The sequence below is a fragment of the Ambystoma mexicanum genome, chromosome 1p (genome assembly GCF_040938575.1).
Source record: "Ambystoma mexicanum isolate Mex_15411 chromosome 1p, UKY_AmexF1_1, whole genome shotgun sequence".
In the NCBI taxonomy this organism is placed as follows: domain Eukaryota; kingdom Metazoa; phylum Chordata; class Amphibia; order Caudata; family Ambystomatidae; genus Ambystoma; species Ambystoma mexicanum.
The window spans coordinates 26307314-26321873 of record NC_090921.1 but is presented as its reverse complement, the minus strand read 5'-3'; the positions used below and the strand labels follow the sequence as shown (position 1 = coordinate 26321873).

Below are 14560 nucleotides of genomic sequence, written 5' to 3'. Positions count from 1 at the left end.
TGGCAGTGAGAGACTCCATCGCCAGAATAAAAAACGTCTTAGCTGAAAACCGCGACGAGGACACCTCCCCAGCCAACACCTGGGACGCCATGAAAGCGGTGCTTAGAATGGAACCGATCGCCCAAGGCGCAGCGTTCCACAAACAAAAGCAGGCGACCCGTGCTGTTTTGGAAGCACAAGTCCGTGAGGCGGAGGCCACTCACAAACAGAAGGGCTGGTCCCCGAAATCCTACTGGGTCCTACAGATGGCAAGAAAGAGGCTCAAGGCGCACTATGCTGACGCCACAGCAAACCTACTGACCAGAACAAAACAATGGTACTACGTCAATAACAACAAAGCTAACAAGCTCCTGGTAAATAAGCTGGCCAAAGAGAAGAAAAGAAACACCATCCCAGGTCTCCAGGACGCACAGGGAGTAGTCCACTATACGGAACATGAGACGTTATGCCTGGCGGTAGCTCACCAGGCAGAGATAATGACGGCAGTCCCGAGGGACCTAAACGAACAGCGATCCTACATCCAAGAGGCGGCTCTCCCACCCCTGACACTCACGGCGAGGGAAGAACTCGAAGCGCCTATCACAAACGAGGAAGTGGAGGTAGCCATAAAAAGCTTGAAACCCAGAGCCCCAGGCCCTGATGGGTTCTCCACCCGATTCTATAAACTCTTTCGCCCTCAATTAGTGACCCCCACCTAACGCGTCTCTTCAACACATTTGCGGCCACTGGAAGTATCACCCCGACTACGCAGGAGTCCATCACAGTCCTCATCCTCAAGCCCAGAAAGGATCCCCAAGATAATAGCTCGTACAGACCCATCTCCCTATTGAACCTGGACACCAATATATACTCTAAGATTCTAGCCAATCGCCTTGCACCTATTCTCCCAAGCATCATAGACCCGGATCAAACTGGGTTCATAAACCACAGGTCGACAAAGAACATTCGCAGAGCACTAGACCCATTAGAGGTCGCTAGCCAGGACAACAACTTGCCCTGCTGGCGCTAGACGCAACCACAGTTTTTGACAAAGTGGATTGAACTTACTTGCATCTCACCCTTGAGGCTTTTAGCTTCGTCCCGACCTTCAAGAAAATGGTCCTAGCTAACTATCAAGCCCCCAAGACCCGGCTGAGAGTCAACGACTGCCTGTCGGACCCGATCCCTCTCACGTGCGGAACAAGACAGGGTTGCCCACTATCTCCCCTGTTCTTTGCCTTGGCCATGGAACCTTTGGCCCAACGAATTCGCCGAAACCCTCAGATCTCTGGCCCGCAGATAGGTCCTGCTCAACATAAAATTGCGCTCTACGCAGATGACGTGTTGTTAACCATCACAAACATTAAGGCTTCCATGAGTGCGGCACTGACCGAAATCCGGGTTTTGGGAGTGTAGCTGGATTCGCAATTAACTTCCAAAAATCAATGGCTCTCGGAGTGGTCTGGCCCCAGGCGAGAAGGAAGTTTGAAGTTTAGTTTATTTGTAAAGCGCAAACCAGGCCCAGGGGCAACCGGGCGCATACTCTTGAAAACAGGTTACAATAATCAGTAAGTGCATAATACATTTAGACAAATATACACAATATACAGCCCTGGAGAAGCAACGGCTGTTCCAATGGAGCACCCAATCTATCCCATATTCGGGGGTCCAGATCCCCACCCACCCCAAGAAAATTTATCAGGCAAACTTTCCACTCCTCTTTGAGGAATTAGAAAAGGACATTAACCGTTGGCAGTCGCAGGAGATCTCTCTGTTGGGCAGCATTATGACATGGAAAACAAAGCTCCTCCCTTGGTTCCTTTACGCCTGCTCCTCCCTCCCAACCTTAATCCCACTTTCCCCCCTACAGCGGCTCCAAAGGAAAATGATTGACTTTATCTGGAGGGGCAAGAAAGCGCGGATCCCCTGAAGAACCATGATGGCCAGCACAAAACTGGGAGGACTGGGGGTGCCAGACCTCCGTAAATATCACATAGCGCAGCTGGCCCACTTCCAAGCATGGGGAATCGCCACAGGGCGCCCAAAGTGGGGTGGAGATTAAACAATCCCACCTTCCTCTCTCCCTCCACTTCCTTCTGTTTATTCCTGCAGCACTACGCCGGGTTTGGTCAGGAGTGTTGTCTTCTACAAAACAATCGTTAAAGGCCTCGGAGTGGGCCCGCAGACACAGAAGTATCCCAGGGGACCTGAGTGCATTCTCCTCAATCTTCCTCACCCCAGCCTTTTCCCCGGGCGCCTACCCAACGAACTTCAGGAACTGGGTAGCGGGAGGCCTGGAATCGATGGGGCAGCTCTTCGAGGGGACACCGCTCTTACCTTCGAACAATGCAAAGCGACTTTCCATCTGGCGGAAACTGACAGATTTACCTACGCCCAACTGAGGCACTGGTGCTGCCACCCCCAGACCCGAGCGGCAGCAACACGAGCCCCTGCCCCACTAGAGCTCACAGTAACTGACCTGCCAGCTCGAGGGAAGATCTCGGCCCTCTATAAACTACTGCAGGAAGACCCCTTCCACACCAGGCCTTCCTATATGACTCAATGGGAGGCGGATCTAGGACATGCTATAGAGGACCACACATGGGTGGACATCTGGACAAGAACGCGCACATCGTCCCGCTGCATCACTAACCCAGAATGCGCCCACAAATTGCTTTTGCACAGGTACTGCCCCCCCCCCCCCCCCTACGCCTTCACCACTTTCAGCCGGCATTGGACCCTCACTGCTGGCATCTCTGCGGCCTCCCAGGATCCTACCTCCACATGTAAGAGAGTTCTGGACCCAATGCCTGGCCACGATAAAGGACATCACCCAAGTAGAAATACTACTAGCCCCGAGCAAGTCCTCCTGGGGATTCCGCTCCCAGACTCTTACCCAAGAACAGGTATGAGTGCAACGTCAGTATCTCAATTCTTGTTGGCTGCTAAAATGACGGTGGCCCGCACCTGGAAGTCTGTGGAAGGGCCCCTGATGACCCTCTGGTGGGTTAAACTTTGGGACATTCTGTTAGGGAGAATTCTCTTCAAAGGCTCATTTCCCTTACCTATAGAGTCCACCAGCAGCTTTGCTGGATTTGAGGGGTTTCGTTTTTTTCTCCTGCTAAGAGTGAGACCCTTTTTTCCCCACTCTTAGACAGATTGCTAGTGTGCGTTTTAGGTTATCTTGTGTGCTTCTGGTCTATGGGGTTTTCTCACCCTCATAAGAATCACCTTTTTAACATGTGTGGCACACAGCATCCTCCATGCCGTACCACAGGGTTGTCATATAGACCCCCAAACATAGACTCCATAACCTGGGACTGACTGTCTCCCAGGGCATGTAAAGTCCCCATTGACTTTACTAGTCAATTCTTATTAACTAAACCAGTACAACCCATCTTACTATGGAAGTACTGGTAAGGGTTAATAGTTTTTCCCTAACGTTTATTTTCGAGGGAGTACCGTACAGTCCCTCTCTCAAAGGTTTCTGGCTGGTGGCAGTGGTTACTACCATAAATATTCGACCGCAAATATTTCTCTTTGGGATTTTCCCATTGTTCGAGGCTACCACTTTTACTGACAGGCTCTAACATACCGCCGGTTTATTTTTATATTAACTTTACTCCGGTAGGTTTTATTTGCCAGAGCTTTTATATAAATTCTTTCTCGTGTCTTTCTCTAAGATCCTAACCCAGGTCAGGGATCCTTTGTTCACTCTTTTGGCGGGCTTCTGCACAGATGCCCTCCTCTCGGCGCCACTGAGTCTGGGGTAGACAGGGTGTGTGGGAGGGGGAATAGGCACCCTGGAACGGGTTGCCTACGCAACCCAAGTCGCACTCTGCCCTGATAGGCTTCGGAGTTCTCCCGCCAGGAGAGCCACCCCACCGTGTGAGTGACAACTAGGCTGTATGAATGGGGGTCTTGCTGCATAAAGCAGGGTCCCGAGGACTGGAGGACAAGACATCACCACTGAAACTAAGAACCGAAGAGGAGAGAAGCTGAAGACATCTGCGATGACTGAACCACCGGTGAAGCCTGTTAGGGAGAATTCTCTCTTTAGGCTGAATTTCCTAACCTTGTGAGTCCCCCAGCTGCTTTGCTGGATTTCTGGAGTTTGTTTTTTCCTCCTGCCAAGAGTGAGACTCTTTTTCTCCCACTCTTGGACATGATTCATGGTATTCCTTTGACTGGTAATGTGTTTTATGGGCTATGGGGTCCTTTACTCCATAGGGTCTCATGTGTTTTTCTTATGTGTGTTACACAGCACCCTCTGTGCAGTAACACAGGGGTGTCATAGTGACACCCCACCATAGACTCCATACCCTGGGACTGACTACTGTCTCCCAGGCCATGTAAAGTCACCATTGGCTTTACTAGTCCCAAATTATTAACAGAAACCAGTACAAACCATCATATTGTGGACGTACTGGTCAGGGCAATTCGATTGCCCCGGTGTCTGTTAGTCGAGGGGGCACGTCTCCGTTCCTCCTGATCGAGTTTTGGCTGGTGGCAGTGGATACTACTTTTTATATTCGACCGCAAATATTTTCCTATGGGATTTTACCATTGTTCGAGGCTACCAACTTTAATTCTTTAATTCTCATAGCCTCGAACATACCGCCGGTTGATTTAATTAATATTAATTCTCCGGTTGGTATTTTTTACCAAGACTCGATACTAAAATGGCGTTTGTGTTCTCTTCTGTGACTCCAACCCAAGTCGAGCCCTTTGTTCCACTTTTTTGGCGGGCTTCTCCACAGAAGCCTCCAAAAGTGGTGCCACTCTGTCTGGGTACCACAGGGGGTGTGGGAGGGGATTTAGGCACCCTGGACTGAGTTACCTTGGTAACTCAGGTCGCACTCTTGTGTGATTGGCCTAAGTGGTGAGCCGGCCAGCTCACCACTTAGCATGTTTGAGTGACAGCTAGGCTGAGTGAATGGGGGTTTTCTGCATAAAAGCAGGGCTTTGGGGACTGGAACTTCAGAAGTTGCCACAGGACCTGAGAATCCGACGAGGGAGAAGCTGAGCCGACCTACCACGTCGACACCACTGGTGGAGCCCTGCAGAACCGACTCACCACTTCCCGACGACAGAGAAGATCTCCCGGCTGGAGAGGCTTCTTTCCCTGACTGGTGGGCACAACCAGTTTTCCTTTCTTTCTTCGCACCCCAGCCCGGTTTGTGGTCGAACTGCCTGTGCCAAGCACTCCGGCAGCCGGATAGCCACTCACTACTGAACCGCGAATCACCAGACCGCTCCTTGTACCTGAGAAACTCTGCGGCTGGTTTCTTCCCTGGCAGTGCAACAGACTCCTGTCTTCCTCCACGACGAGATCCTCTCTTCCCCCGGATGAAGCACCAACTTGCATCCGCTGCCAGGAACAACTTCCCCCGCTGGCGCGTTCTCACCACTTTAAGGTACTGTGTCCGCCAGGCCTCCCTTTCTAAAGATTGCTACAAGGTAATAATAACTCCTTAACTTTCTGGACTGGGCTGGCCGCCTTGACCCTCTAACTGGCCCCTTTCTGTGGTCCAACTCCTTTTTGAACCTTTACAAGACTTTTGTGCACTGCAACTGTGTGACCTTGGACACATTTCGTTTGGATCCTCTGAAAGTGGATCCGGCCTCTTGAACTCTAACTTCACGGTTTTACTTTGCCTTCCTCCCTTGTTGTGTTTTTGAAAAAGTGTTGGGATCTGTTTCAATATGTTCTCTGCTTTTCTCTCCCTTTTTAAAACGAACTATTAGAGTGCCATCTACGTTAAGCACTCACCGCTGTCTAAAAATAAGTGGGGCTTTAATTAAGACTTGTCTAATATTCTTTTAAGGGAGTGTATATCTTTTAGTGACAGTGTTTTTGAATTGCTTACTATTAGTGCCTGTGTGTTTTTCTAGATGTGGTTTTAAATAATTATATCTCTTTTACACCAAGCCCTGGTCAGTGTTTACTTGTTCTATTGTGTGCTCTTGACCTATTGTGAATACTCTGTATACTGCCTAACTCTTCTTGAGGGAAGTCTGACTGCTCAGCCACAGCTACCAAGTGAATCTGTGTGGTACAGACTGCTACCAAGTGGGTTTACTGCCAAACACCTGTAGTCCTAAATCTTTTGCAGTGGTCCCAGAGGGAACTGCACAGGTTTCTGCCTAACAAAGCCCTGCTGCAGATCCTCACCACTCTTCTCCAACGATTTGAGAAGATCTTCCTCTGCAAGAGTCTTCTTCCTTTGAGCTGGTGGGGCCAACCAGTTCGCCAATCGCCTTCTAGGACCTGCCTTGGTCAAAATCGACAGTGTCAAGCACTAGGAGACCAGATAGACAGGCACCCGTCCACCAGGACTGCGATTTAAAGGAGCATACTTATTATTCGTTTTGGCAGCACCGCGGCTGGTTTCATCCCTGGGCAGTGCAGTAATGATATGATATGGTATTTGTAACGCGCCTATACACAAGTAACTCGAACCTTCCTCCATGACGGTCTCTCTTCCTCTGCTGGATCTCCCGAACAGCAGGAACAACCGCCACCGCAGGAGCCTCTTCCACTTTTAAGGTACATTGTTCCGCCAGGCCTCCCATTTCGTGGGGTATCGCTAAAGGTGTTTTAAATCCTTTACTTACCTACTGGATTGGCCGCCCTTATCATCTAAAATGGTCTTTCACCTTCTGCAAAGACCTTTGCGAATCGTTTAACAAAGACTTGACTGCAGCTACTAGAACATTTTGCACCTGGGCACTTTGCCTCGTACCATTGACACTGGCACAGGCTTATTGACTCTGGCTAAATCTGTTACAACTGCCTTTTCTAGATTGTTTCTCACCTAGAAATGTGTTGGTGCACCTAACTCTTATAACCACTTTTTCCTTCCCTCTTTTTAAACTTGTGAAGTGCCATTTTGCTCGGTTTTCACCTCAGTATTGCATATGCTAAAGTACTGCCTTGCCTAACTTGTTCACAATCTTCTTGGGAAGTGTTGCTGGTGTGTTAAAGAGTCTAACCCCGTATAACTTGTCCTTTCCCTCCCTTTTGAGAAATTGTTACAGTGCCATTTCTGCTTGGTTTTCACTGTGCCGTTTTGCTCAGTTTTCACTCTTGCTCAAACTTGTCTACAATTTAAATAGGGAGTTGTGTATACTTTTCAAGACTGTTTTCACTTACTTTAAGAATAGTGATTTGTGTGTGAACATCAGAGTGTGTACAATAAATATATATATTCTTTTTGATACAAAGCTTTGGTCCGTGTTTCCTTATTCCATAGTATTGTAGTCCTATTGTGTAAACCCTGAATACTGCTCATCTGACTGCTTAGCCACAGCTACCAACTAAATCTTTGTGGTACAGACTGATACCAAAGGGGATTTATTACATATACCTGTAGTCTTAATCTTCTGTAGTGCTCCCTAACACATTCTAATAGACGAAAAGGTTACGGCAGCCAAAGTGGGCCTGCTCCACCGATTTATAAACATTTGGGCACCAGTGCTAGACTACGACCAGAACTACCCGGCCCTGACCTATACCGCCTGATAGTGAAAACCCTCCATTCTACCAGCAAACACTCGCCGCCTGGCCCGGCCGAATGAGGGCCGAGAACAAAACCCAACCCGGGATATCGGGGGTGGGATAAAGGGACATCTTGCCACATGCATGTAAAGAGGTTACAAGTAAATGTTACTGTACGCTGAGTTATAAATAAACACATTTTAAAAAAACAATCCCAAAACCTTACCCCTGCCCACACCCCCAACCTCCTACTTACCTTTCACCTCGAAGCATGGTGTCCCTGCAACGCTGGTTCCCTTTCACGTCTGTGATCGGGATCCGGCGCTGCAGGGTTTTTTTCTGTTTTTTTTCTTTTTTGGCTCAGCTGCGGCTGTGTAGTATGGTGAGCGGGATGTTGTGGGGACACTCCCACAGCCTTTGTTCCCTTCCCCACCCCTTTCCTGCCCTCCATCCCCCCATTCCCCCTCCATACTGCACACAAAAATATCACTCTAACCAACGCCACTAAGATAGCAGCACCAACCTTCCTAAGTCTGAGTAATAACATAACGAAATACCCATTATCTACTACAACCAAAAATAAGACAACACCCACTCTGGGTCTCACCAGACTAAACAGACTTGGAGCTAGAACCAAAACACTCCCCCAAGCTATCAAACCGTCATTACCACAGATACGTGTACCAAACTTACTATCACCCCCAAGAATCACCAACTCAAAGACTTCACCAAAAAACCCAAAACCACCACCCATTCACCCAACCCAGGGATCACACCATACGAAGACACTGCCCTCAAGGTCAAAGGCGCACTTATTAATACACGCTCCCTCGGAGCACACGCCATAGAAATCCAGGACCTCATTGTAGATCAACAACTTGACAACCTGACAGTCACCGAAACCTGGCTACATCCTGCTGCAGGCCCAAACCTAGCCCTTGCTATCCCCCCAGGATATAGCATCTTCAGGACAGATAGAACCAACACCCAAGGAGGCGGATTTGCCCCAATAGCAAGAACTTCACTGCAAATCAAAACCTGTCCACTGGAACAAATACAGGGCTATGGACTCCTACTAGTTAAACTCTCCCCCAACCGCAAAACCACCACTGACTTCCTGGTAGTGTACAGGACACCAAACAAAAACGCACACCCTAATTTGGACATCCCCCTACTGCTAACGCCCTTCATCAAACCCAACACCAAATGCATCATCCTCTGAGACATCAACTTAGGGTACAGGGACCCCCTAGATCTGGAAGCATCAGCCTTCCACACAGCTATGTCAGATATGAACTTCACCCACTCACTCCAAAGGTAGAACTCTGGACTGGATCCTCACCCTCAACTCTCAAATCGCTATCGACTCCATCCTCTCCGTAGACTGGTCAGACCGCTTAGTCATCAGTTACAATGGAATATAACATCGCTGACCACACCATCCCCAAATTTCCTGACTCCTTTGAAACCAGAAATATCGAAAAGCTCTCTGCTAACAACCTCTCCCCCACCCTGAGCACAGCCTTAGTTAACATGATTCCTAAAACAAACAACCCTGCCTACCTAGCAGAGTGTTACCAACAAAGCCTTACCTATACTATTGACTCACTCGCCCCTATTGTTACCAAAACACAGAAACCAGACAAACGCTCCTGTTTCGAGTTCAATGAAGAACTAGTGTCCCTTAGACGTAAAAAAAGATCACTAGAGCACATACACAGAAAATCCAACGCCCCTGAATCAGCCAATTAAAAACTACAAATCAGTCATAATCGCCCACAAAGCGAATGCTTTCAACCATCGCATTACCAATGTTAACTCCGACAGCAAAGAACTGTTCTCCATCCTCAGTACCCAACAATGCCAGTAAAGCCTGGTGCAGTACAATACAAGACGCATTAGCCTAAAAAATTCTGCTGCTACAAAACAAAATTGAGAGTAAAAAAAACAACAAAAAAGAAAAACACACACCTAGCAGAAAAATGACTTCCTACCATAACAGCTAACCCATCCAACACCCATCCGTGCACTCCTTTCCACTTCACCCCAGTCTCAAACAAAGAAGTGCTAGACACAATAGCCAAACTCTAAGCCTCGAACTGTAAAGACGACCAATTCCCATCCCACCGAGTCAATCTCTGTGCCCCCACTCTATCACCCATCATTACCGAATCGGTCAACGCCTCCTTCAACTCAAACACAGTCCCTAACAGAATCCAAAAATCTTGGGTCACACCCCTCCTAAAAAAACCAGCCTGGATCCCTCAATCCCCACCAACTACCGACCAATAACTACAGTCCCATTTCTCCTGAAAATAATTGACAAAGTAGCATACTCTCAAATACAAAACCACCTAGAACACCACCATCTACTGGGGGGCCGACAGTCAGGATTCCGCCCCAACCACAGTACAGAGACAACCCTTCTTGATTTAAAAATCCAAATGGATGCCACCAGAGAAGAAGGAAACCTATTCATACTAATGTTACTAGATCTCTCGGCGGCCTTCGACTTGGTTGACCACGACAATCTCTGTGCCACTCTAGCCAATAATGTTAACCTGTCCAACGACGCCACTGACTGGATCAAATCTTTCCTAGCAGATAGGACCTCATGAGTATCCATCGGTAAAGAATCAGCAGACCCCATACCAGTTTCTCTAGGTGTCCCGCAAGGATCATGCCCATCCCCTACTCTCTACAACGCTTACACCAAGCTGCTCTTAGCAGCTCTGGATGCCATGGGTGTCATCTACACTATTTTTGCAGAGGACACCCAGATCCTCATCCCACTAACAGCTAACCACAAGCAAGACTCACTGCTCATCAACAAAATCTACTCACTAATCCAAAGCTCGATGGCTAATAACAGCCTATGTCTCAACGACAACAAAACAGAGCTACTTATACTAGGATACTAGGATCATCCTCCAAAAAAGACACTGTACAGCCTGCCTACTACACATCCTTCATCATCGATGGCACTACTATCCCGGAGCTCAAACAAGTCAAGACACTCTGGGCCTCATCACGAGTTGGGCAGTAACGCCGGCGATAATGGCGCTGGCGTCATTAGCCCTACCGCCAAACCCACCGGCGCTATTAGCGCCGGATCATGGGTTTGGCGGAACGGGAAATCCCCATCCCCCATTGAGCCCATTCGGGAATGCCTCATTACCCATTGGGCTTAATGGGGAAATTTTGTGCTTTTACCACCGGCGGATTTCCCGCCAGCAGTAAATGCGCCGAAAATCGGCTAAATCTCGGCAGATTTCCCCCCAGCTCAGAGCTGGGGGGAAATCAGCCGAAGCTGTGATTTGGCAGACCCTTAAATCTGGCGTTAACAGCACTACCGACGGTTTTAAGGGCTACAGCCAAACTCGTGATGAGGTCCTCTGTGTCTACCTAGATGCCACACTAACAATGGCTAAACAAGTCAACACCCAAGCCTCATCCACATCAAAACTCTTCTCCCTTAGTCGCAAATTCCTCACAGCTTATAACTGTGTTACACTAGCAGGAGCGCTCATACTCTCCAAGCTCGATTACTGCAATATCCTCTTCCTTGGTACCTCCAAGACTAATATAGCCAAACTCCAACTTATGCAAAATAAAGCCCTCCGAGCTGCATTAGGCATAAAAAAAAATCTGAACACATCTCAAACATCAGGAGAGACAACCATTGGCTCCCTATTAAAGCTAGAATACTATTCAAAACCCTAAGTACCACACATAAATGTATCGCCAACAAAGCTCCCAAATACCTCATTAATACAGTCATGAAGAAAAACCACACTAGACCTCTCAGATCCAATAATAATGCAAACCTCGAAATCCCAAGATACAAAAGAGAAAAGGCAGGGCGCAGTAGCTTTAAAGTACTGTCTCACAGACATTGTAATACCCTACCTACTAATATCGAGAACGAAACGTCCTACCCTCCCCCCCAATTAAAAAGAAATCACTGAAAACTTGGCTTTTCAAGCAATAATAATGACTACTATGACCCACGCCCTCACGGACTAGAACCCCCATCAATTGTATATAAAATGTATGTATTGTTTTTTTCAAATGTGTTTTTTTGTTTCTGTTTACATATTAAGATTGTATCTACCCATTGTCTGTAACTATAACAAATGTAATAAATACATTTGATCTTAATTTACCTACCCTACCAAAACATACATACCACAAAAGATTCAAACTTTTATGTATTTTAGGCGTTTTGGTGGGGTCGGTAAATTGGAGTCGGTCATTTCGGCCGATTCCATATAGAAGAGGAGCGGGTGAGAGCATCTGATGACGATGGTGGGACATATGACAAGAAAGAAAATTGTCCTTCAGGGAGCGAATATTCAATGAGCGGGAGTTAAAGTAGCACCTGGTTATCAGCCATCACCCTGTGAGCAGGAGATTCCCATGGGAAATGGGGAACTAGTACATCACGTGTCCAGGGTTCACAATCCAGGAGAGCTGGTTGCCATTTAACTCCTACTTGTAGCCTAGAAGAACCTGGTTAGCTTGACACCAATACTTACCAGGAGCTCACACACACACACACACCCCTATGTGAAGAGTTTGGGAAAGACCAAATTTAGGACACATCTATGTGACATTTAAAGAATAAGAGGTTCTAAATAATGGACACAATTATAGGTTTGCATCTTATTTATGTGTCTTCATTCATTGAATTGTTTTTTTATAATGTGCTTAATACCAGAGTTCTGTTTCTAAGCACGGATCCGGAATTCAAACCTCTGTTGCTCTGCGTGGTCTTGCTTCCAAGACCAGCGCCTTGCCCCTGTGCTATCCTCTGTTCACTACGTGGAACTCAGATTTTCAGAATGGTCACTGGTTCATTCTAGACACCCAGGAGCAGCTTTTTCCACCTGCTTATCCAATCTTAATTTCGACCCCCATGACCACCCTTGAGTGTCTCAAATGTGAACCCGATTATGAGGAACAAATGATAACTTTTTGTCCCTCATATGTACCCCATGATGCTTTAAGTGTCTTTTAGACATATCCCAGTGCTCCTTGATACACATTGCTGAAGCAAGAACACTGAATTACATATCTCTTAGCTTGGTGTGTATGGCACCAGTTCATTGGGGGACCGTGTGGGGGTAGACAGTCCTGGTTAAGCACAAAGAACCATCAGGACATTTGGGGATTTAGAAGATTTGCTTTACTTTAATTTGACCCTTCTTTGTAAATATTTCCCTAAATGGGCCTCATTACGACCCGGGTGGTAAGGGGTTAACGGCGCCGTAAAAGGTGGCGGCGCCGTTAACCCCTTACCGCCTAATTACGAGGTCCCTTTGTGGGTCCCTACCTTAATGGCTGGTTTTACCAGCCGTTAAGGATTGGATCCGCAAAGGGACCTTGGAGGTAATTATGGTACCGCAATTTGTGGTACAGTAATTACCGCCTTCTCCATTCCCATTGAGCCTTATGGGGGCAAAAATGGGAATGGGGAAGGGCCAATGGTGAATGGGGAATTACCGCCCCGCCAATCTTGGAATGGGGCGGTAATTCCGCCATCCACCATGGCGCAATCGTTAAAATACCGGCGTCAACCATGGCGCTAATAGCACCATGGTTAAAGCCTGGGTCGTAATGACCCCCAATGTGTTGAACTAAAATCCATGGTCTCAGCATCCTACTTGGCCCCAGGCAGCTCTGTGACCCCCAGTACTGGAATATGGTTAGCAATCCGTGTGTGTACTGTTTTGTGGAGACTGGCCATTTACGTGGAGTTTCAAATTGAAAGTAGTTTTTGGAATAATGTCTTTTATTCATGTTCCTTAACTCAGGTTTAGTTGGCTCACTGCCTGGTAAACCCTCCTCATTTAGATGCACAAGGATTCTGGACCAGAAGGGACCCAGAACTCAGGAGGCCTGCTCATGCCAGCACATGAGGACGCTCAGGAGGTCCATGCTCATGCCAGCACATGAGGACGCTCAGGAGGTCCATGCTCATGCCAGCACATGAGGACGTTCAGGAGGTCCATGCACGTGCCATCATTCTAACCTCATTACATAAAACATTCATTTTTTTATGAACTGAGCATAATCCATACCTGAGGCTGAGCCTTCAATCTTCCCTCCTTTGCCAGGATCCTCATGTTCATTGGCAAATGGTTGCTTGACCACATCTTCAAGGGGCATGACTTTAAGGAAATCTGGATATTTAGTGTGAGAGGTTTCTTCCCAGTCTTTAGTGTTCAACTCGTTTACAGGGTTCCCACGATAGTAGGTAGAGAGTTCCTCCCTTTCAATTTTCACAGGGTGACACCAGTCCTGGTGATCCTGAGCAGATGGCTCTGTGCCCACTTCAATCTTTACCCATTCTACGGCGTCAGGATGATATGGGGCAGATGGCTGATCTCGTTCAACCTTCCCCTGGCCCGTCAGGTCCTCGTGATCCCTGGGAGAAGACCCCTCCCATACTTGGATCTTCACCAAGTCCATGGAGCCCTGTGGACTCTTGGTTAAAGGTTCCTCGCCTCCCTCAGTCTTCACATATCTCATGGTATCCTCCTGATTCTCGGCCGTGGTCTCCTCACCTACTTCAATCTTCACCCAGTCCACGGGCCCCTCACAATGTCCTGCAGAAAGATCCCATGAGTCACTCTTCACCTGGTCCATGATTCCGACAAAGCCAATGCAGATGATTAATCGATTCCTTAAGCTTCACAGAGCGCACAGACTGCTGCAGTTTCCATGACGGGTGAGTTATCTTCTAGGCGCCCTGATAACATAATGTGTATCCTCGTGGTAGTGAACCTGAGAGAGAGAGAGAGAGAGAGAGAGAGAGAGAGAGCACATCATCCAACAGATAAATAGCACTTCTGAATCTGCCCGTCCACAGGATCGAATACAGCCAACATAAAGAACACTCATTTTACTGCAGACCTGGCTGAAGACCCTACTTCTAGAAGCGGCTCATCATGGGCTATGAGACTCATAGGTTTCATGTGCCGACTCCACCGATGAACAACGGCATAATGCCCATTGTCCCCTCTCAGGAAATGAGAACCTACACATTCAGGTTGGGTGTAAGTGTATACACCGCTG

The 14560-nt window shown here is 47.7% G+C and overlaps 1 protein-coding gene across 1 annotated transcript in view; it reads right to left on the bottom strand.

Annotated features, from left to right (window-relative positions):
- Positions 1-14560, bottom strand: part of LOC138564780 (zinc finger protein 154-like) — a 135902-nt gene that overhangs the window by 28054 nt on the left and 93288 nt on the right. The window contains exon 2 of the mRNA XM_069642932.1: positions 13564-14269. Within this exon, the coding sequence (XP_069499033.1) occupies positions 13564-14131 (568 nt within the window). The 5' untranslated portion in view covers positions 14132-14269. The remainder of the gene's footprint in view (positions 1-13563; positions 14270-14560) is intronic.